Source organism: Seriola dumerili, unplaced genomic scaffold (assembly GCF_002260705.1).
Source record: "Seriola dumerili isolate Sdu_G_001 unplaced genomic scaffold, Sdu_1.0 BDQW01000056.1, whole genome shotgun sequence".
NCBI classification, from domain to species: domain Eukaryota; kingdom Metazoa; phylum Chordata; class Actinopteri; order Carangiformes; family Carangidae; genus Seriola; species Seriola dumerili.
In genome coordinates this window covers 876,776-897,635 of record NW_019174311.1, presented here as the reverse complement: position 1 = coordinate 897,635, position 20,860 = coordinate 876,776, and the positions used below count along the sequence as shown (strand labels likewise).

Genomic DNA, 20,860 nt, shown 5'->3' with positions numbered 1-20,860 from the left:
ATTGATCTCATATAGAAACGATAAAGACGCTTACTGCTAAAAGTCAACAGAACTGCTGGTAAGTTTCACTTCCTCTCACAGGCTAGTCAACCATGACCTGCCTTTACTCTGAAAAAGAGGATGTTGTAAAAAAGTTTGTTTCTGATAAGACAGACCGACATCCACCTTCAAAAACACTTACATTGTACATTCAGCATAAATATACAGTATATATGTATTTCTATCAACACTATAGTTCCTATTTGACTTTGTTGATCTTGCTGAATGTGTGTGTGTGTGTGTGTGTGTGTGTGTGTGGGGGGGGGGGTGGGGGGGTGGGGGGGGGGGTGGTTACACACTTAAAACAGGCAGCAGAATAAAAAGAAAATAGTTTCTTGTTCCTCACACCAGCACTCAACAGTCTCTCCTAGGCAATTGTGAGATGTCAGGCAGTTTCACTTCCCGGTGGTGCAGGAAGCTAAAGCTGCAGTATATAAACCAACAGCAGAGAAGCAAAGAAGACATTTGTTCTCATGTAGAACAAACGTCAGGAGTCATTTTGAGCTTGGCAGATAAACACCTCATCCTCCAGCCATTCAGGTATGCTACATAATATTCCCAAACTGGTTTATTGTGAGTAACACGTTTGCGTTTAGAATTTATGTTTCTTATTAAAAAAAAGGGTTAGGGTTAGGGTTAGAATTTGTGGTTCCATTCTTGCTCAAATGTTTTATTTAGTAGAGTATAGGTTCTGCCTGCACCACAGAGGATCCAGCAACATGCTTCTAACTGTGATAGCAGTGCTTATGCTCCTCTCTTGCACCTGTGGAGAAAATCCTGCCATACAAGTCACCCTGACCAACAAAGGACTTCAGTATGGTGAGGCAATGTGATATGGTATTATTCAATCGGTTGCTAAGTTTATCCAAGGACAGAATAATTGTTTCATAGGGTGTTACATTGCTTCAGAGCAAGACAAGTCCTTTCATAAAGTAGTAGCAAAATATGTTACTGTGATCAGTACCTGAGACATTTTTCATTCACAACAATAAAAATTTTATGCATGTGCTGTTCGTCCCAGGAAAGCATGAAGCCACAGACTGGGTTCAGAAGAACTTGGAGGATGTCACTCTCCCTGATATCACGGGTGAAATTGACATCAGCGTTTTGGGCAGCATAGACTACACTCTAACAGGGTGGGTTTACGTTTCACATTCCTGTATATTGAGGTATACTGATGAGGTGTATATTGATATATTAAGACGACTTCTTCACCCAGTTTACTCTATAAAAGGAATAGGCTGATTGGATTTTACAAATTTGAACTCCAGGGCGAATAATCCAGTAACTGTCCTGTTATATACTCTGAAAACCATTAGCGCTGTATGTATACTGTGTATTTGATTTATTCCGTCAGACCTAAGTATTCAGATCTGTGTCAGCCACCTATTAACATCTGTCTTTGCTCTCCCATGTGCTTTAGCATCAGAATAATCAAATGTGACCTTCCTGAGCCATCTGTTGAGTTCTATCCGGATGCCACAGGATTCAAGACATCCATGTTAGGCCTCAGTGTTGCACTAAGCGGCGAGTGGATGACACACTATGGCATAATGTGAGTTTCTCTGCCCTACAAATAAACTCCTTGATCATGAAGCCAGTACCTCCACAGCTCAGGGTTTATAGCAATCTCAAAAAAGTTTTCCATTCAGGCAGAGGACAAATCTTCAGAGCAACATCCTCTTCACACTGACACAAAGTGTTTTAAAAGAGTGACTGCATATAAATTTGATCATTTTAAAATGTATAGCCTTTTTAACGCACTTCTGTTTGAAATGTTGATAGATAAATGTGTGTCCAGTCTTAGTGAGGAACTGACATTAAGGTTCAAGTCTGAAAGAGCCTTTGAGCTAATCTGGGTTCAGTTAGAAAAGGAAGTGTGTGTATAAAGGTGTCATGTAAGTGTCTCCAGTTCTATGTTGTTGATCCTGTATTCTTGTGTGGAACTTCATTGGCTTTGCTCTTACAAAGATACGAAATCACCTGTTCACTTATGCTACATCATCCTTACTTTTTAAATTTAATTCATCTTTATTTTGCTCTTTAGGTTACAAAAAGATAACAATCATTTTACTGTCATTTCGCTATCCCCAACCAAATGCAAATGGTGTCAGTAAAGTTAGTCAGCTAATCTCAGTACAGTACTGTTGTTCACATTCACATGACAAAAGAAAGAAACCCGTGATTTTGGTGACTTCCTGTTCTTTCCCCTTTCGTTATCGACCTCTTTCAGAATCTGTGTAAAACTAAATGTTGAAAGTGAAAGTAAAATTTAATGGTTGTATTGTTGGACCTAGACAGAGGACTGCAGTGTGCACTCCACTGAGTTACTTTAACAGGCATAATAACATTAAAGTATAGAGAATTAAGAAATAAAGTGACCTATATTTTAATTAGCATTTAAATTTAACATGTAACTTTTCTAAATCCAGATTTACATGTATTATTTGGTCACAAGAGCCTAGAATTGTTATCATTTGATGTGTCAGTGATGATAAATTACCATTTGTATGTACTGTAAATAAGGAAATATAAAAACAGGTTTATAATCAGGTGTTATTTACAATTCATATATGATAAGTTAAAAAGTGTAACTTGGACAAGTCACTGAGCCGACAGTTAGTCAGCTGACTTTATGTGAATGCACAAACACACACATGTGGCAGAGGCTTTGGTGCCATATGCTGAATAAATAATTGATAACGACGTGCACTGATTTGTTTGTTCTGTGTATTTTCAGACATGACGGGGGATCATTCGACATGGCTGTGTTTAGTGTGAGTGTGAGCTCTGTGGTGGAGCTGGGGAAATATGCTGACGGGCATCTGTCTGTCAACAGTGTCAGCTGTGATGCTCAGGTTGGAGATGTGGACATGGAATTCCATGGTGGAGCCAGGTACAGTAAAAAAGTTAGAGAGAAAGATACAGAGGTTCAATACTGATGTAAAGATATGAGCCCTCTATTCTTATTTGTCAATAGTTGGATCGTCCAGCAGTTTGTGAACCATTTCAAGGATCGTATCAGGGGTGAAATAGAGATCAAAGTGAGTGTTTCTCTTTGTCATGTGTATCTGTGGATCAGTGGAGGCTTGGTCTCTCCTGCATGTTCATTAATGCTCAGATGAAACCAAATGTAAAGACTTTCAGTGGTGAACATTTCAGGACATTTGCCTTGTTGTTCCCACCCCAGATTTGCCCTTACGTGAAGAAAATGATTGTTAACTTGGACTACCACCTACAGGCCATGAACGGTATTGCAGAAGAATACACTTTGATAAAGAACCCAAATAAAAAAACAATGTAAACGTTGGTACTAGTTATTTTACTTTAAGCCAAAAGTAAAATAACACGCATGAATTTAAATGTATAAAAAGATGATTCAGTCTACAAATGATATCTACTCTATTCAGTTTCCTTTGACGTGGATCAAGCTCTTACTCTCGACCTCTCTCTCACTGACTTCCCTTTCATTGATGTTTCAAGACTGAATCTGGGTTTCAAGGTAAGGATACACACATAGAGGTAGTTTCATATCCATCTGTTATATATTATATATATATTATATATAATACAAATATGTATTATCTGTTTGCATATTGTGGAGGCACCCTGATTTTTAGCCACATCAGGCCGTTACCATGAGAGCTTGTACATGTGGTGTTAGCTGTTTTTGATCATTTGCAACTTTTTTTTTTCAAGGGAGAGTTCTACAGTATCAAAACTCATGTGGATCCTCCATTTGAGGCCCAGCCTTTCACCATGCCTGAGCAGCAAGGCTACATGTTGTCAATGGGCCTGTCTGAATTCACTCTGAACTCTGCCTCATATGGATTCTACTCAGCTGGAGGGTTTCAGGTCCTCATCAACAACAGCATGGTAAGTAGAGCTGAAAGGGTGCATACAGTAAATGGATGGAGAGGACTAAAACAGAAAAGAAAAGAAAACAATTTAAGTTTCGTTTGAAGTTTTCCTCCCTAAACAATGTCTATGGTTAAGACGTGTTGTTTCATCTTCTCAGATACCTCCGGGTTCTCCTGTGCACCTAAATACCAGCTTAATGGGACCCTTCATTCCTCAAGTGAGTTTATCTGTATCAGGGTTACATTAGTTTGAACATCCATGCACTTGATTAAAGGTCAACTAAACAGTCCTGTAGCTCTTCCCTAAAAATGCTTGGTAGGAACAGGGCTGCATGATGGCACTATGGTTCACACTGCACTGATATTAAACTTTAAACACCATCAATGTTAAACATGGTCAGGGTCAGGCTTACCTCCTCCATGCCACACAACATTTGAAAGTGTTTCATTGGGTCTTTACCAAAGTTTAAAAAACTCTTGACAGTCCACTCAATTTTCTCTTGGGTTTTCTTCTTTAAATGTTTTTGCAAGAGCTCTGACATCCACAGAGGAAAAGATAGAAAATGAAAATGATTCTTTTTGGATGGACCACAATCCTGCTGCCACATCATGTGATTTACACATTCCATCATCAAGCACATAAAACAGGGGAGGTAATCAGAGGTCTTGAACTGAAAAATGCAGGACACATCTTTACATTTAACTGACATTAAATATAAAATCATTATATTGTATTTATCATTTCAAAATATCAATTTCCTCTATGTAAAAAAGTTGCTGTAATGCCAAAGCAAGAACACTGAACCCTGCTGCTCCATGCAGCCTCCAGCCAGGTTCAGCTCATTGTTTTCTCAGACCTGCACAAGAAGAAATGCTGTTAGATTGAAACACACAGAACATGATTTTCTGTTCTTTCTTGCATAAAAAAATGACAAGTTGGTGGTACCATGTTTTTGTGTTTCTACTCGCCAGCAGCCTAAAACAGAATTTATATTTCCAATTCAAAAAGAATTACTAAAAAATTATTTTCCCCCTACATTCATCATAAATATATAAAAATTTCAGTCTCCAAAAATCTACTACACAAGGTTTTTAAAAGAATTAAAAGGTTATTCAAAATCAACAGCATAAAGCAAAAGTCCCACAAACAATCAAACAGAATGACCTTCAATGTGAAATGATCACAGAAAATTACAAGACACTTGTGTGTGTCAACACATATAATCAGTTATGCCATTGGACAGTGGTGGAAGAAGTATTCATATCCTTTATTTAAGTAAAAGTGCCAATACAGCAATGGCTGCCTCTCCTTACTGGCAGCGCGCTGATCCGAATATACTGCAGGTAACACACTGACTATGTACATGACTACCTCACACAACCCCACGTCAAATGACCACTACCCCTACCCTGAAATGTTGTGGATTGGAAGTATAAAGGACTCAAGTAAAGTACAGGTACTTCAAAATTGTACTCAAGTACAATCCTTGAGTACATATACTTACTTTCCACCACTGGCATGGGGACAAACATTAAATAAGCTACAGATGTTGGACCTGTTTGAAATTCAGTCAAGAAGAAGTCCAGAGCAGGCAGCAACCATTGACATCATCTGATTCTCTCACTTATTGCTCTCTAGGTTAAGATCTACATAGATTGTTAACATTAGTGCAGGTTCTTCGTCACACTCTACATCACAATTTCACAAAAGAACCTGATGATGAATCCAGAACTTTCTGTATTGTATGTACCTTCTCTTTCTGCTTGAATTTCTGCTTGATAGTTTCCACTTCCTGTTTTAGTTCTCCAATGGTGTGCTTCATAAGTTTATCTTTTTATACTGTGGTCTTCCCTTTTCCTGAACAGCTCAGCAGCAAAATCCTCACATCTTGAGTAACCATGCTCTCTGAAAAATAAATGATTTCCCTGATTAGTAAACATTTATAATTTTAGAGAAATTAGAAAAATGCAGTACCTCTGGTAAAAAGACTGCAGATTAAATAGAGAACTGCTGCTGCTGCTGCTGCTGCTGCTGCTATGAGGAAAACTGCAACTTCGACTGGTGAAGCCCCATATTTCTTTAGATCTGCCACAATGCTCGGAGTCTGAGAGGATAGCTGAAGATTAATGTCATGATTAACTGAAACTAACAAGTATAATTTGTGATTGATGCAAAGTATATGAAGTGACCAACAGTGAAAAGAGGAAGGAAAAAACAGCACTTTTACCTTCTTTTACTGTCAAATCCACAGAAATTGAATCTGTTTTTACTTCATGATTTGCATTTCTACAATGCTATTACATTTTTAGACAATTGCAGACAGTTTGTTTTATTGAAGTCATATGGGTTAGATAAAAGAAATGCTGAAATCTGAGAATATGCTTCTTACTCCTACACTTGGGTGCAGAGGAAACCCTTACCGTGGTTGTGCTGATCGCCCTAAACAGAAAAAGATGATACAGAAAGAAATTAAAATTAGTCACAAAATACAATTTCAAAGTGTTTATAATAAAAGGTATTCAAACTCTGGAAACCACCTTCTATACAAAAATCTTTATCAACTTTGACATATGTGATATCTTAGGTGTAAATGATGGTAATGGTCTTATTTTAACAAACCTACAGTATCTTAGATCCCTGACCCCACTACTGTCAGCCCAATTTAAATACACCCTTTACTTTTCAGGAACAACCAACAGATGATAAATAGACGGGTGTGCTGCCTTTGACACTGTATGTCAGAAAGTTGTCATTTAGTGTCCATGGTGTGGGAGTTCGGCTCAGCTGTTTTCTTCCTCAACAACTGTCAAGTTGTTGAGACAGGATCATCTCTCAGTCCATTCAGGAGGTTTTTTTTTCTGGACAGTCAAAACATCTCCTTTCACTGTTGTGAAGAGGAGATATGGGAATGATTCTGCAAGGGGTATCTGAGTTCATAGTCACCTTGTGAGTCACTTCCACTTTGTTCTGCCTGCCTTTTTGTGATGGGGGTGTGTATTCCTCTCTTTTTCTTTGATTGACTCTTAGTTTTCTCTTTAGGGCACACTTCAGAGATGGTTACGATGGAGCACTCTCTTGCTGCTTTTCCCATTTTCAGCTGTGACCTCATAGACAGGGCTTTCAGGAGTCTTTCTCTGGATGACAATGTGCACCTTGTCTTCCAAGTATGATCTGAGTGGTCCCCCACGGTCAGACAAGTTTCTGTCCAGGACTCTGTCTCCAGGTTGCAACTCATGACCATATGTTTTCTTGTCATAGTGCACCTTTCCACGAGCAGCCTCCCTGGTTGCTGTCTTACTGGCAGTGGAATAGGCCTCTTTCATTCTGCTTTGCCAGTTGGTCATATAGTCCTCATGCCTTTCATGTTTGTCGCTGACACTCAGGTTAAACAAAAGGTCGATGGGGAGCCTTGGTGATCTGCCAAACAGGGGGAAATAGGGGGAATAGCCAGTTGCCTCTGAGCAAGTGGAGTTGTAGGCATGAACAACTTTAGGCACAGAAGCTTTCCAGTCTGCCTTTTCTTCCTCTGTCAGGGTTCTCAACATGCTCAGCAGGGTCCTGTTGAACCTCTCTACTTGACCATTTCCCTCTGGATGATATGGGCTGGTATGGGACCCTCATACACCACTCAGTTCTTTTAATCTCTGAAGGAGTTGGTTGTCAAACTCTTTTACCATGTCATGGTGGATTTTACATGGAAAGCCAAATTGGAGGATGAAGTCGTTGAACAGTTTATCTGCAACAGTCTTAGCCTCTTTGTTTTTAGTGGGGTAAGCCTGTGTAAATTGGGTGAAGTGGTCCATGACAACCAGGACGTACACAAATCCCTATTTACAGGTCTCCAGGTGGAGGAAATCGATGGAGACCATCTCAAATAGTCCTAACCTAAAGCATTGGAGGAGGCATCCTGGACTAACCTCAGTGCTTGGACACACACTCTCCCAGGTAGGTTTCTCTTTCCCCACAGTGACTCTGACCTTGGTGGCGCTGATGGTGTGACTGGTGGAGCTGTGTCCAGATGATGGGGGTGCAGGAGGGCTTTTGGTTGGAATTTTTAGCTGGTCTGTTCCTCCTACTCTTGACTGCTGTGGCTGACAGAGGGTTGGGTGTGCCTGAGTTAGGTTTGCCTGAAGAGAGGAGAGCATACAAGGGCTTTGCGATCTTCGAGAAGTCATTTATGTAAGATCTGTAATATGAGACAAAACCCAGGATCTGTCTGAGTTCTCCTACAGTAGCTGGTCTCCTCTCTTTGAGTGCCTGGACTGGAGCTAGGTCCTTAGGGTCCACAGTATAACCCTCTCCACTGACCATTAAATAAATATATATAATAAATAAAGTATGTATCTATTTATCAATCTATCTATATATCTATTTTCCCCAGAAACCTGACATTTCTCTTGAAAAGCTCAAATTTGCAGGGAGTGAGCTTAACACCATGTTGCTTGTACCTCTTTAACACCATTCTCATATGCTGAAGGTGGTTCTCAAAGGTGGAGCTGTGTTTGTCATCAAGGTATGGCTGGCATATTGTGTCTCTGAGATCTGACAAGCATTCCTCCATGTTTCTCTGGAACTCAGCAGGGGCGGAGCTAAGGCCAAAGGGGATTCTTGTCCACTGATAGAGGCCCCATGGGGTGATGTAGGCAGTCAGTGGGCGGCTTTCACGATCCAGGGACCCTTGATGGTCACTCAGGGACTCAGGGAATCCAGCATGTCTTGTATGCGAGGGATGGGATGGGTCTGGCACTGATCTACTGTTCAACTCCCTGTACTCACAACACGGGTGAAGACTTCCATCCTTCTTTCTCACGCACACCACAGGAGAGGAGTATGGAGACCTAGAGGGGGTGATCCAACCTTTGTTCAGCAGATCTTGGAGATACTCCTTCACCTCTGCATGGAGTACCTTCAGGATGGACATGTATGTTTTCTGCACAGGAGTGGGATCACTGAGTGTGATGTGCATGTTCATTGTCAATATGCTGCGAATGTCACTCTCATCATATGCGAATGCCTCACACTCCTCATGCAAGGTCTCTCTCATTGTGTTCCAGACTAATAGGAGGGTGCCACTTTGGACGGTGTGTATCGCCAAGGCTGATGTTTTCTTCCTCTCTCTGTGTTCCTGTGCTCACAGGGTTCAGGCTGACTGCAGAACAAGTGGCATGGTTGGTGAACGTTGAAACTGAGGTCAGGACAGAGTATTGCAGCAGAAACAGCTTTTACTGTGTCAAGGTGGCTAAGGACGGTGCGCTGGTACAGTGAAATTGGGTGGTTAGTGGTGTGAAAGGAATTTCAGTCTGGTTAGCTGCTAAACCAGTCAATGTTTCTGGTCTCAGGAGTTCTTGAATGGGCCTGAGGATGTTGTGCGGGAGATGTTCAGCTCTCCAGGCCTCATTGATGACATTAGCCTCTGCTCCACTGTCCCACAGAGCTTCCACTGCGGCATCACCTATCCTGCAGTTCACCAGATACTGTTTCCCGATGAGGTTCACTAACTTCGTCTTTCGGTGTGGCTTCATATAGTTTACATGCAGGGTTTTTGGTGCAGATGTGGAGGGAATGCTGGTGAGCTGTGGTGTTCTTTTGTGTGGGTTTATGCCTGTTGGTGCTATCTCTCTCTCTCTGGCGGGTGTTTGTTGGGACCTGGGGTCTGGAACTACTGGTGGTCCCCTCTCAGCAGCCCATTTTCGTTTCCCGTCTGTCTTGGCCTCCTACACCCATGAGAGACATGGCCAGACTCCTCACACAAAAACAGTGATCACAGTGATCTCCTCTATGTGCCTGCTGACATGCTACACAACCCATGGGTCTCGGCCTAGTTTCTGGCCTTACTCTCGCTGCTTGCCGGTAGGTGGTTGTCTGAGAGGTGGGGGTTCTATGTGGGTGCTGGGAGGTGGCTTCCATGGCTGCCAGGAACACTTGCCTCATTTAATAGACACCAGTCTTAAGTTGCTCCAACATTAGATGGGTGGCAGAGTTGTGGGCTTGGGCTTCCTTAGACTGAGGCTGGGACACCTTTGCTGTCTCTGGGTTGGGGCTTTTCACCGTTGGTGGAGCTGTACTGGGAACTTCTGCCTGTATCTCACACATACGAGCTTCCCTACCACTGGTGGATTTCTTCAGATTATTTTGCCTCTCAGCCTCCAGAATTGCAGCTTCACTGAGCTTCTCTATGAGGATTTCATCACTCACTGTGACATCACTCAGAAAGGGTCTCATTTGAAACTTTATTGAGTCACTCAGAAGACCTGTCTCGATTGCCTGGAGAAACTTTCTCTGCACTAATTCTGGGTCATAGTAGTCGTCGGCCTCTCCATCATTTTACTTCCACAGTAGCCTCTCTTTCAGCTCGATGGCGCAGAAAAGAAAGGTCTGGGAACTCTCCTTAGGCTCTTGTGAGAAGTTAACCAGCTTGTAGAAGATGTAAGAGGTGCTCTCTTCCTTCCTTATAGTGCCCCTTCAGGATGGTTTTGAGGGTGGAAAGAGTTAAATTGCTCTTGATTTCAAGCATGTCTTTGAGATGGAGACCTGGGCTGAGTGCTCTTATTACTGCCTCTATCACCTCTACCTCTGAATGTCCTTTCCGGAGGCCTGCTTCGATCTGGTGGACTAGACTGGTGTAGGACAGCTTTTCCTTTTGTCCTGCTTCCCCTATCTGTCCCATGATCTTAAATTCCCTCCGGAGTGTGACTTCAGGCACATTGGAGTGATGAGGGGTGCTGCTTCTTACTTCTGCGGTGGATGCTAGCTCAGGGATGAAAACTAGTCATTTAGGTGACGTTCACCAGCTGGTGAGGCATCCTGGTGTTTGCAGCTAAAAAGGTGGCTTTTATCAGGTGTAGTGTTTCTTGTTCCTCTACTCGCCTCTCTAATCTCTTCCATGTATGAGAGTGGGCCTTTCAGGTACATATACACACACACTCTTCATCACCTTCCTTTTCTCCCATATCCTCAAGGTGGCCATCAATAATCTGTATGAGCCCTCACATTGTTTTAATGGAGAGTCCCCCTTCAGCAAGCAAAGAACAATTTGTGTGCTCACATATCTTAATGATGAGTGAGTGGTCCAACTGGTATAAGGCAGCAGTGACTTCAGTCAGTAAAGACTCCATATCTCTGTTCATGTTGCTGTTGCTACTGATAATGGTGAAGATGATGATGATGATTATGATGATTTGAAGATCTGGTTCGTCTGCTGAAGATCAAGAGAAGCTGAGTGATGCAGCAGAACAATGACCCTAAACATAGAAGAAAATCGACTACAGAATGATTTCAGAAAATCCACCATCTGGAGTGGTCCAGTCAGAGCCCAGATCTTAACCCAGTAGAGATGCTGTGGACTGAGCTGAAGAGAAACATGCAAACCAAACATCTTAAGAATATCTCTGAGCTGGAGTAGCTCTATAAGGAAGAATGATCCAAACTTCCTCCTGAACATTGAGCAGGTCTGATCAGCAGCTACTGGAAGAGCTGGTTTGAGGTTATTGGAGCCAAATGAGGTTCAACCACTTTAAACTCCACTTTAAATCCAAGGGTTCACTCACTGTTTCCACCACCACTATAAATGTTTAATGGATGTATTCAATAAAGGCACAAAACATTATAATTGTTTGTGTTATATTAGTTTAGGGACATTTGTGACTTAGTTGAAGATCAGATGACATGTTAAGACAAGTCAGTGCAGAAAACCAGCTCATTCCAAAGGGTTCCCTGACTTTTTCTTGCAACTGTATGTTTGAACTGTTTTCAGTGGTTTAACCCAAAGGAACATTTTACTTCTACTATCTTATTGCCTCAGGCCACAATCAGAGCTGCTGTCGCTGAAGTAGCCATAGTCCAGCACAGTGTCAACAGTAGTTAGAGGAGCAGCATTCATGGGAGCAGTCCTCACCCTGTACAGCATATGGCATCATATCGCTTGAGACAGAAACTGCTGTGTACGGTGTGACATCCAGAAACATGATAGGTTTAATGGTTCACAGCCATGAAAAGAGATGAAGAGACAGACACGTGGCATCGCAGATAGATTAGCCCACAAGTTAAATTTCATGATAAAACTCGTTTAAAAATGTGCATTTCTGAATGATAGATCTGTCAACATGAGAAGTGAGCTTTTCTTTGAAAAGGTTAGTCACTACACAAACAAACAAACAAACAAGGATTATCAAATAAAAATTATTATCACCTTCCATATTTGGGTCATGGAAACCAAACAATAGCCCACATATCCCCATTTAAGGGAAAAAAAGTATTACAAACTTTGGACATAAAAAAACAGTTAGTTCATTCCAAAGATTTCTGGAAAAATGTCATCCCAAAATAAATTTTTGACAGTCTCAGTTTGAGTTTTGCAAAAAATACAACTGGGGTTCATCGTTTCTACAAATCTTGTCAGGTTCTGACTTGTAGGATACAATCTGTGTAATAATTTAAAGGAAATCTCTTTTATTTTGTAATTAATCTGGAATCTATGCAGCAGCATCCAGCAAATATTGGAAACAGATTTAGACTGCATCTTGTTGGAACAAAACACGATTAGCTTTGTTATTTTTCTTATGAGAAACAGCAAAACAGATTTGTTCAACTGGAGTGTCCGCTACATTCAACAATGAAGAGACATCTAAATCTACAGAGGAAGAATTTTTAAAGAGCAAACCAACTTTAATAGAAACAGCAGGGGGTTGAGAAGAATGTCTATAGAGATGTGTCTGTTTAAACATCTGTGGCTCAATGAGGGACCATAGAGGCAAATCGCATATACACCAGACTATTTATAGTCACACTTACCAGGCGTTCAGCCAAGTTCTATTATCCAGATGTATCATTTAGGCTTCAGGGATACATGCATACAGTATCTATTTTAAACATCCTGACACAGAATCCTGTGGAGTCTATTTAATTGAGTATTGTGATGCATTTATTACATTTATCATGCATCAAAGGATCCCATCTCTCCCATCTCCAATTTCCCTGCTCCTCTTTACATGGCAGTGTTGATGAAGTCAACAGAATATTTAATCATTAAATATTTACCATCAACTTCTCTCTCTCTCTCTCTCTCTCTCTGTAGCTTCCCAAGATGTTTCCTGGTCTGCTGATGGATCTGCAGGTTTATGCCACAGAGGTTCCAATGTTTTCCTTCCAGCCTGATGCTGTTAAAGTGGACTTCCAGGTCGCTGTAAAAGCCTTCGCCATCCAGCCAAATGGTACCCAGACCCCACTGTTCAAACTCAATGTTGTGAGTAACTTTTCTTTTCTGGCCTGTCAATATACCCCAGGATGAATACATGCAAGTGTTTGTTGAAGTACATGCACATCTTGTACAACAGCTGCACAGTGTGGTTTTATAGTTGAGTCTCATGGGACATGTTGACCACAGAAAAAGATTTATGTACAAGCACATAAATTATATTTTGTAGAGAAAATATTATTACGCAAAAAATCATTTGATACATGATTCACCAGGATTTGTCAATGTATTAGTCAATAATAGAAAATTAATGGACAACTATTTTGATTGGTGATTAATAGTTTAAGTCAAATGCAAACATTCTGTGGTTGAAGCTTCTCATTAGAATTTGCTTCTTTTCTGTTATTTTATCACTGTAAACTGAATATCTTTTGGGTTTAAGCCTCAATTTACACTCAATGGGTGTTTCTGACATTTTGTAGTATAAACACTTAGAAAAATAACAGAAAAATTTCTCATGATTACAATAACTGTTGGTCGCAGCTCCAATTCACACCTTTTTGTTCTTCCAGGACTCAAAATTCATCAGTAAAGTGTGGATTTCTGGTGGAAGAGCGAAAGGTTCAGTTTCTATGGACAAGTGAGCATTAGCATTTTAAAACACACATCTGAGCCTTCACAAACGCAAACACAAAGTAATTATGCTGTGTTCTCTCAAACAGTTTTACACTGATGTTGGCAGGAAGTGAAGTGGGACCCTTTCAGGTACGTGACACATTTCAAATGCTGCATCACATTTTATGTTAATGTGAGACTGTAAAAAATGACGTTTGTCTCTTCAGACTGATGCTTTGGAAATAATGGCGAAGATGGGAATTAATTTTGCCTTGGCAAAAGTGAATCGTGAGTCTTATTTATATTTTTCATTTTTTTGTGTGTTCACGTCTCACTTCATGACTGTTTTCTTCTTCAGTCCAACCGACCAATATTCTATATAAACTCATCTTTCATCTTATCTCTCTGAGGTCTGAGGGTATTTTCTTAATTTCTACATTATTTCTTAAATTCACCTTTTAAAGAGTTGCATATCACATAATACCCACGTGTTTATATCACAATTTACAGAACTATCTCAGCCCTTTCTATAATGACGCCCCTTTTATGACCCTCTTTGCACTGTGCAAAAAGTTAATTTGGCCCAAATGCTGAAAATTGAAGCCCAGTTTTTGAAATTCTCCAAATCACTCGTGAAAACAAACCTTTATTGATGTGGATGAATTGAAATTTGTTTACCAAAGTCTTAGGTTCATAAAAAATAGTGCAATATATAAGTGAAATAGTGGATAAATGGATAATAAATGCCTAAAATGAGAAATTTTAGAGGCCTGCTTCAAGGCCTTGTAGCTCCGGCTTTGAGTCATTTACAATCTTGCAACAATATGAAACGGAAAGTGGAGAGTCTGCAGATGTTCACATTTAAACCATATTTCAATGTTGTATTAGAAACATCCGTTGACCTCAGAGAGTTAAGCTTTCCCATCCTTTATCGTCATCATTATCAACTAGAGCAACACAGAAGCAACTTTTCCTTCAGAGTATGATCATGAAGCATTGCACTTCATTAATGCTTATTCATTACTTTACTGTTGCCATATTGGTGGACAGCTACAGTAAATGAAAATGTATTGTATAATGTGCACTATACATTGTCCTTATGTTGACTTTCACTTTGCTGTTTCAGAGAAACTGGGCAAAGGTTTTGATTTACCCAGAATGAAACATGCACAGCTGGTCAACTCAGTCCTGAAGATGCAGGAGGTCAGTATTAGTAAAAAAAACAATGAAGACTTTGGAGCAAATTTTAACCAAGAGTAGAAACTGTCTTTGAGCTGATGATTGTCTTTGTTCTTAACAGGGGTTTGTAGCCCTCTTTTCAGATGCTGAGGTGTTGCTAACAGATCGACGCTTCAACCGACAGAGAGATGGGCCTGTGTAACTCTGGTTCACCAAACATGATGGTCTTCAGCTCACTTCAGATTATTAAACTTTAAACCAGTCAATGGATGGGATTTTGCTATGCTTGATACCAAATGACAAAAGCACTGATTGTGTTAAAGATAAAGTGACCTCTTCTGGAAATGGTTAAGAAACCTTGCTACACAGTAGATAATCAAAATGTCTATATTTAATATTAACACATGCACAACCATCATGTCAAATCAACACTGATAAAGCCTACAGTTCAACACCAACACTTGTGTGTATACAGCTGATCTTTTTTTTTCTTCCTACATGATAAATAAAATTATATATATATATATAATGAAATATTTTTCACTGTCTGATTGATGTAAACATGTTAAGACCAAAAATACTCACTATGCAGAATGGCCCATTTCAGAATGACACACACCGACCTGCCATGGCATTATGACCACTGACAGGTGAAGTAAATTACATTGATTATCTTATTATAATGAATGCTGGGAATGAGATGTCACCATGATGCACTATGGGAAAAAGGCAAAAAGTGAGTGTGATGCTTTGAGCGATGTTCTGCTGGGAAACCTTGGGTCCTGCCATTGATGTGGATGTTACTTTGACACGTACCAGTTACCTAAACATTGCTGCAGACCAAGTAGACTCCTTCATGGAAACAGTATTCCCTAATGGCAGTGGCCTCTTTCAGCAGGAGAATGCTCCTGCCACAATAAAACAATGCTTCAGGAATGGTTGGTTTGAGGAACACAAGTTCAAGGTGTTGACTTGGCCTCCAAATTCCCCAGATCTCAATCCAATCGAGCTTCTGTGGGATGTGCTGGACAAACAAGTCTGATCGATGGAGGCCCCACCTTGCAACTTATAGGACTTAAAGGGGACATATCTCTCAGAGGTCCCCTAAACATGTCTTTGAAGTTTCTTGCTAAAAAATCCACTCCGATCCTATATTTCAGCATGCCTGTAAACCCCTCTTTTTCAGCCCTGTTCAGAACAGGCTGGTTTTGTGTCTGGAGCTTTAAATGCAAATGAGCTGTGCCTGACCACGCCCCTCTCCGGAAGGGAATGCGGCTTGGACTTCTGGCACCGTGCTGTAATGTTTACGGTGACCGTGACCGGCGACCTGGAGTCAGAAGCGCTTTGGTTCAACCACACGACTTTTATCCAGAATCTGACCCAGAGGGAATGGCTGCTGAAGAAGTTCAAACTCTACAACTGCAGCAGGACGTTTCTGAATGGTTGGTAACCAATTTTGTGTATTTTGACTTTACATTTTTTGTTTGTTGATGTGTGCTGACACACAGTTACTAACATGTAGCTAGGTAGCTAATGCTAACTGTTACTGTCTCGTCATTACTGGGAGCTCTTTTGGTAAATAAGCACTATTGTGAATTGTGTAATGTAGTTATCTGTCATGCCTCCTTAGATATACTTTTACAGTCTATGAAAATGTTTGTTGACTGAGGACTGCTACAGGTGTCCAATGTCAAGACTAGTAAGATACTTTAATAGATGCTGACAAGTAAATCATTTTTATTTTATTAATTTTTATCCATGTTTTGAGCAGCGATGCTCATCATGACATCTTCCTTTATGTAGTAAATTTATTTTTTGCATTACAATAAAAGCTGTAAATCAGCATAAACATGTCTGACAGCAACATTAATCTTTAATCAAAGACGAGGCTGTGCAGTGTTTTCTACACTACACTGTTGTCAAGCTCCACATTATATGCAATAAGTGACATGTTATAAATGGCCCATGTTATATGCGCTTCATATGTAGCCAAGCTTACTTCTTACCCACCTTAGCTCCACTGTCTGTCAGTTTTTGAATTTCATAAGCTTTATATTCTGGTGAATGTTACCATTTTTCTCTGATATTTTGGATAGGTGCTCCTGTGGAACCTGTGCAACCATGCCCACAGAAGCTGAGAATATCTGCTGCTAGGAGATACCACAGGTAGCATTCTCACCAGACAAACTAATCAGTAATTTGTTTTGATTACATTACATTTATAATAAACCATAGCATTTACCATTTGTAATTCACTGTAGGTTACCAGACGGCTATGGGAGATCGAGGAAGAATTACCATGTATGGTAGGCCGTCCTGGGTTGGAGCCGGTCTGCCTCAATGTGTACTCCCTCCAGAATGCCTGGAACATATACTGCGCTGACTATGGTACTTTATGGTTGGAGAGAATACACCAGTACGTTTTGCTTCTTTGTAAAAACATATAGTTTCAATCTAAATAAAAGATGTTAGGCAGTTCTGTTTTACTTCAGTGCACATTTTACAATGGTAATAACACACCACAAATGGAGTAACACACCCTCAAATAAATTAGTTTGGCTGCTCTTTTGATTTGTAAAGTTTTCCTATCAGCAGATACTGTGCATATAATATATGAATTCAGAGGAGTCATTTCTTAGTAACGATCACAAGCATTATTTACATCAAATGGAGGCACTTATAATCAGTGATAATAAAAAAAGCTGTAGGATTCACTGGATCCATATTAAAAATTGTGAGACACAACATAGATATATGTTTGCAAGACTAAATGCCCTGTCCAGTTGTTTTAGTCGGTACAGTTCTAGCCTATAGGAGCTTTATGGCTGGTGCTGGGGCTTCCTTGGTCACAGAATCTGTGGTCGTCATTCCAGCCTGCCTGGTCCTACGCATCAGTGCCGAGTTTCCTGACGCCACAGGCCCCAGTACGTGGGTTTTAGACTGGCCCATGATAGAACCGGGGCACATAGCTGGATATGACCTACTCCTTTTCAGGCCGCCTCGAACTGTGCAGTGAGGTCCTCTGGGATGGGGATGGCCAAAGCAGCTTCTGTGTATGGTCCCAGGTCAACAAAGACATTTTCAAATATGAGGTCCACCACATTCCCTGTTTGATAAAACACAAAAGATTTTGTTTCCTTTTTTTTTTTTTATTTATTTATTTTTTTTTACAAAACAATGACTGAAAGTCTGTTTCTAACTACCTCCTGACATTTCCTTTACTGTATTTTGTTGTTGGTGGAACTGTCATAACATTATACGTGCAATACTTAATACAATGTGTACAAAACATTTTTGGTTGAAAAATAAAATAATATAACACTTACAGAATGTCAGCTCAGTCTTAACTGGTGTAGCTCTGCATTCTCCCTTCATGGCCTTTGGAAATTGGACCTTGAACAGTGGTTCACCTTCTTTTGTTTGGGCTTGTGGTCGGTCAGCATTTTCATTGTAGTACATGGCAGCCAGGTAGAGTCTGGAGGTACAGTAAAGACAAAATCAAAGATGTTAATGTTGACAGAAACCTTAGCCTCCACACTCTCACAAGCTCTAAGTAACCACAGCTTCATTTACCTGCACAGCATTCCAAGACTGATAAATGACTGTTAGGTTTATCAAAAGTAGATGCACTTCAGATGGCTACAGACCTGTACTTCTGATGTGAGGCTGAAGAGTCCTCAAGGATAACTGTGTGCCTACAGTGGGTCAGTCTGGCATGCAACATCCCTTGTTGCAGGAAGCTGTATAGATGCACTTGATGTGCTGGCCTGAACAGAGGAAACAGAGGTTACACCAACATCTCCTCAAATGTGTAGTTATGGCAACAGCTGCAAGCAGTGCAAAAATGATAACAACAAATGCACTAAATTATGTGTAAATTGGGTTGTCAATAGCTCGTAAATGCTGCAAATAGCTCACTATATGTGTAAAATCCAAAAAATGTGTATTACAGACTATCCCCTTTCACATGTTCCCTGTAACTCTGTGCTTATCTAGATATTCCCCACAGGCACTGTATCTGTAAACATGATATAAACGTTAAAACAGCCATCATAAGGCATGACTCTCAATAATAACTTTCACAGCACTAACAAACAAGCCCAGACACCTATGCTAATCGCTGCAAAGCTTGTTTAGTCTGAATTTTACCGGCTTCATTTTACAGACAGCTAAAACACCTTTCAAGTGTGATAAAGTTAGCAGGTTGGCTCTAATCAACGTCACACAGCGATACCAAGCAGCAGAATTGCATACAATCTATACCCGGCTATACCCGGCTGTGTGGACGAGGCAAAACTTTAGCCACATTAGCTGCCATGCTAACAACACACGCAACAGGCTCTCATGTACATACAGTAAAGCAACATAAAATGGTAAAACTTACAGCTCCCAAGTTTGAAGTTGGGTCTCGGACAGTCGGTGCAGATTCATGCTTTGTCTTCAGAATGTAGCGAATCCCGCATTGTACTGGCCCTCGTTGAGAAAGCAGTCAGAAATGAGATGGTTGTGTTGTAGCGGGGACATTTCCACCAAAAATAAAGTAAAACAAATCCACTGGGTCTTCAGATCCTCAGATGTAGGGGGTAAAAAGACTTCCGTGTTGGTTTGTAAAGTCAACAACCGAGCAACTAGCGTGCATCGCTCGTACCTTCGACACAGTTTTAAACTATAGCGGCTGCAAGGCGGACTCAGAGGGCAGAACACACACCTAGCTCGGGGAGTGTCACCCACCTGGGGGAGGTGTCATCTCCCTTCATGACGACATCAAGGGAAAATCTCCAATTGGCCTGTGTGAGCACACTTTTTCTGAAAGTGGGAGCAAGCAAAAGACGGAGAGGATGGACTTTTCTCATGTTTGGGGGGTTTGTAGACAGGCCGGGGACACACATTAATGTTAGAAATCCATGGTAAAGTGCATTTTGCATAATATGTCCCCTTTAAAGGATCTGCTGCTAACGTCTTGGTGCCAGATACCAGAGCACACCTTCAGAGGTCTTGTGGAGTCCATACCTCGACAAGTCAGAGCTGTTTTGGCGGCAAAAGGGGGACTTACGCAATATTAGGCAGGTGGACATAATGTTATGGGTAGGATCGGTGTACATCCATGAACCCTAATTAGGGCTGCATTAATGTGTATGCATTACTTTACTGTTGCACCTGGTGAAGGTGGAGCTAAGTGTACCTACGTTACATACTTCTGGAGAGCTTAATCTATTACAATACATAATGTATTAGTTCATAATATTTTGTATTAATGATTTTAAAGTACATTAGCCTCCAAAATGTAATGAAACAGAATTAGTCAAGTATAAGTACCTGAACATCTTATTGTAAATAAATGTACTTTACCCTCCACCACTGGTTTCCAATACTATTGATTTTTCAAGTAACTGTATGATTTCTTCTTATATTTTAAGTTGTAGAAAAATAAGACAACACCAGTTTTACAGCAGTGTGCCATTTTTATACTACCACCAGGGGTCACCACATTTTCAAAAAAATATACACAGATAGCACACACTCTACAGAGGCACACAAAATAATGGAGGGGATAGGGTTTTACTTGGCTAGAAAGTAATACTACATGTGGACTGCAATTCAAACGCAAATTAACTTTCATTTAAAACAATCTCTGACTTCCAGGGATAGAATTATTTGGGTTTATATTCACTTAACCAATTTACTGGTATTGTTAATATAAAATTTCCTCTGTTTCTGATACATCTCTCAGATACAAATCCATGTACAGTAAATACCCAATATAGGTGAATTCTGGAGAGAGTCAAGTTCTTATAATAATATTTAACTAAAAGTAAAAAAAGAGGTAAAATCACTAAAATGAAAGATCTGAGGCTAATTAAAGAAATGCAACAGACCCCTATTACCAAGTGAACTTGCCTTGCAATGCCCATCTTTGTACAACAGTTTGAGAGGAAGTCAAGATGTTTTACAAACCAATTCATCACCACCATA

At 40.4% G+C, this 20,860-nt stretch overlaps 1 protein-coding gene across 2 annotated transcripts; it reads left to right on the top strand.

Annotated features, from left to right (window-relative positions):
• Positions 1-473: 473 nt before the first annotated feature.
• LOC111219230 (lipopolysaccharide-binding protein-like) lies at positions 474-15,345 on the top strand. 2 transcript variants are annotated; one of them, XM_022741843.1, is made up of 16 exons: positions 474-579; positions 718-858; positions 1,061-1,175; positions 1,463-1,594; positions 2,780-2,935; positions 3,020-3,083; positions 3,230-3,290; positions 3,450-3,541; positions 3,739-3,915; positions 4,058-4,117; positions 12,974-13,141; positions 13,666-13,733; positions 13,816-13,858; positions 13,936-13,996; positions 14,835-14,911; positions 15,009-15,345. In XM_022741843.1, exons 2-16 carry the CDS (start codon positions 759-761, stop codon positions 15,087-15,089), a joined length of 1,455 nt encoding a protein of 484 aa, XP_022597564.1. In that variant the 5' UTR covers positions 474-579; positions 718-758; the 3' UTR covers positions 15,090-15,345. The 2 variants fall into 2 exon arrangements, with proteins under 2 accessions (XP_022597564.1, XP_022597565.1); XM_022741844.1 differs by having other exon boundaries at positions 485-579; positions 721-858.
• Positions 15,346-20,860: the final 5,515 nt, after the last annotated feature.

Coding starts and splice junctions, on each gene's coding strand:
- LOC111219230 (XM_022741843.1), top strand. CDS start 759: ATGCTTCTAACTGTGATAGCAGTGCTTATGCTCCTCTCTTGCACCTGT. Junction 4,118..12,973: donor TGGGACCCTTCATTCCTCAA/GTGAGTTTATCT, acceptor CTCTCTCTGTAG/CTTCCCAAGATGTTTCCTGG. Junction 13,997..14,834: donor TGCCTTGGCAAAAGTGAATC/GTGAGTCTTATT, acceptor TTGCTGTTTCAG/AGAAACTGGGCAAAGGTTTT.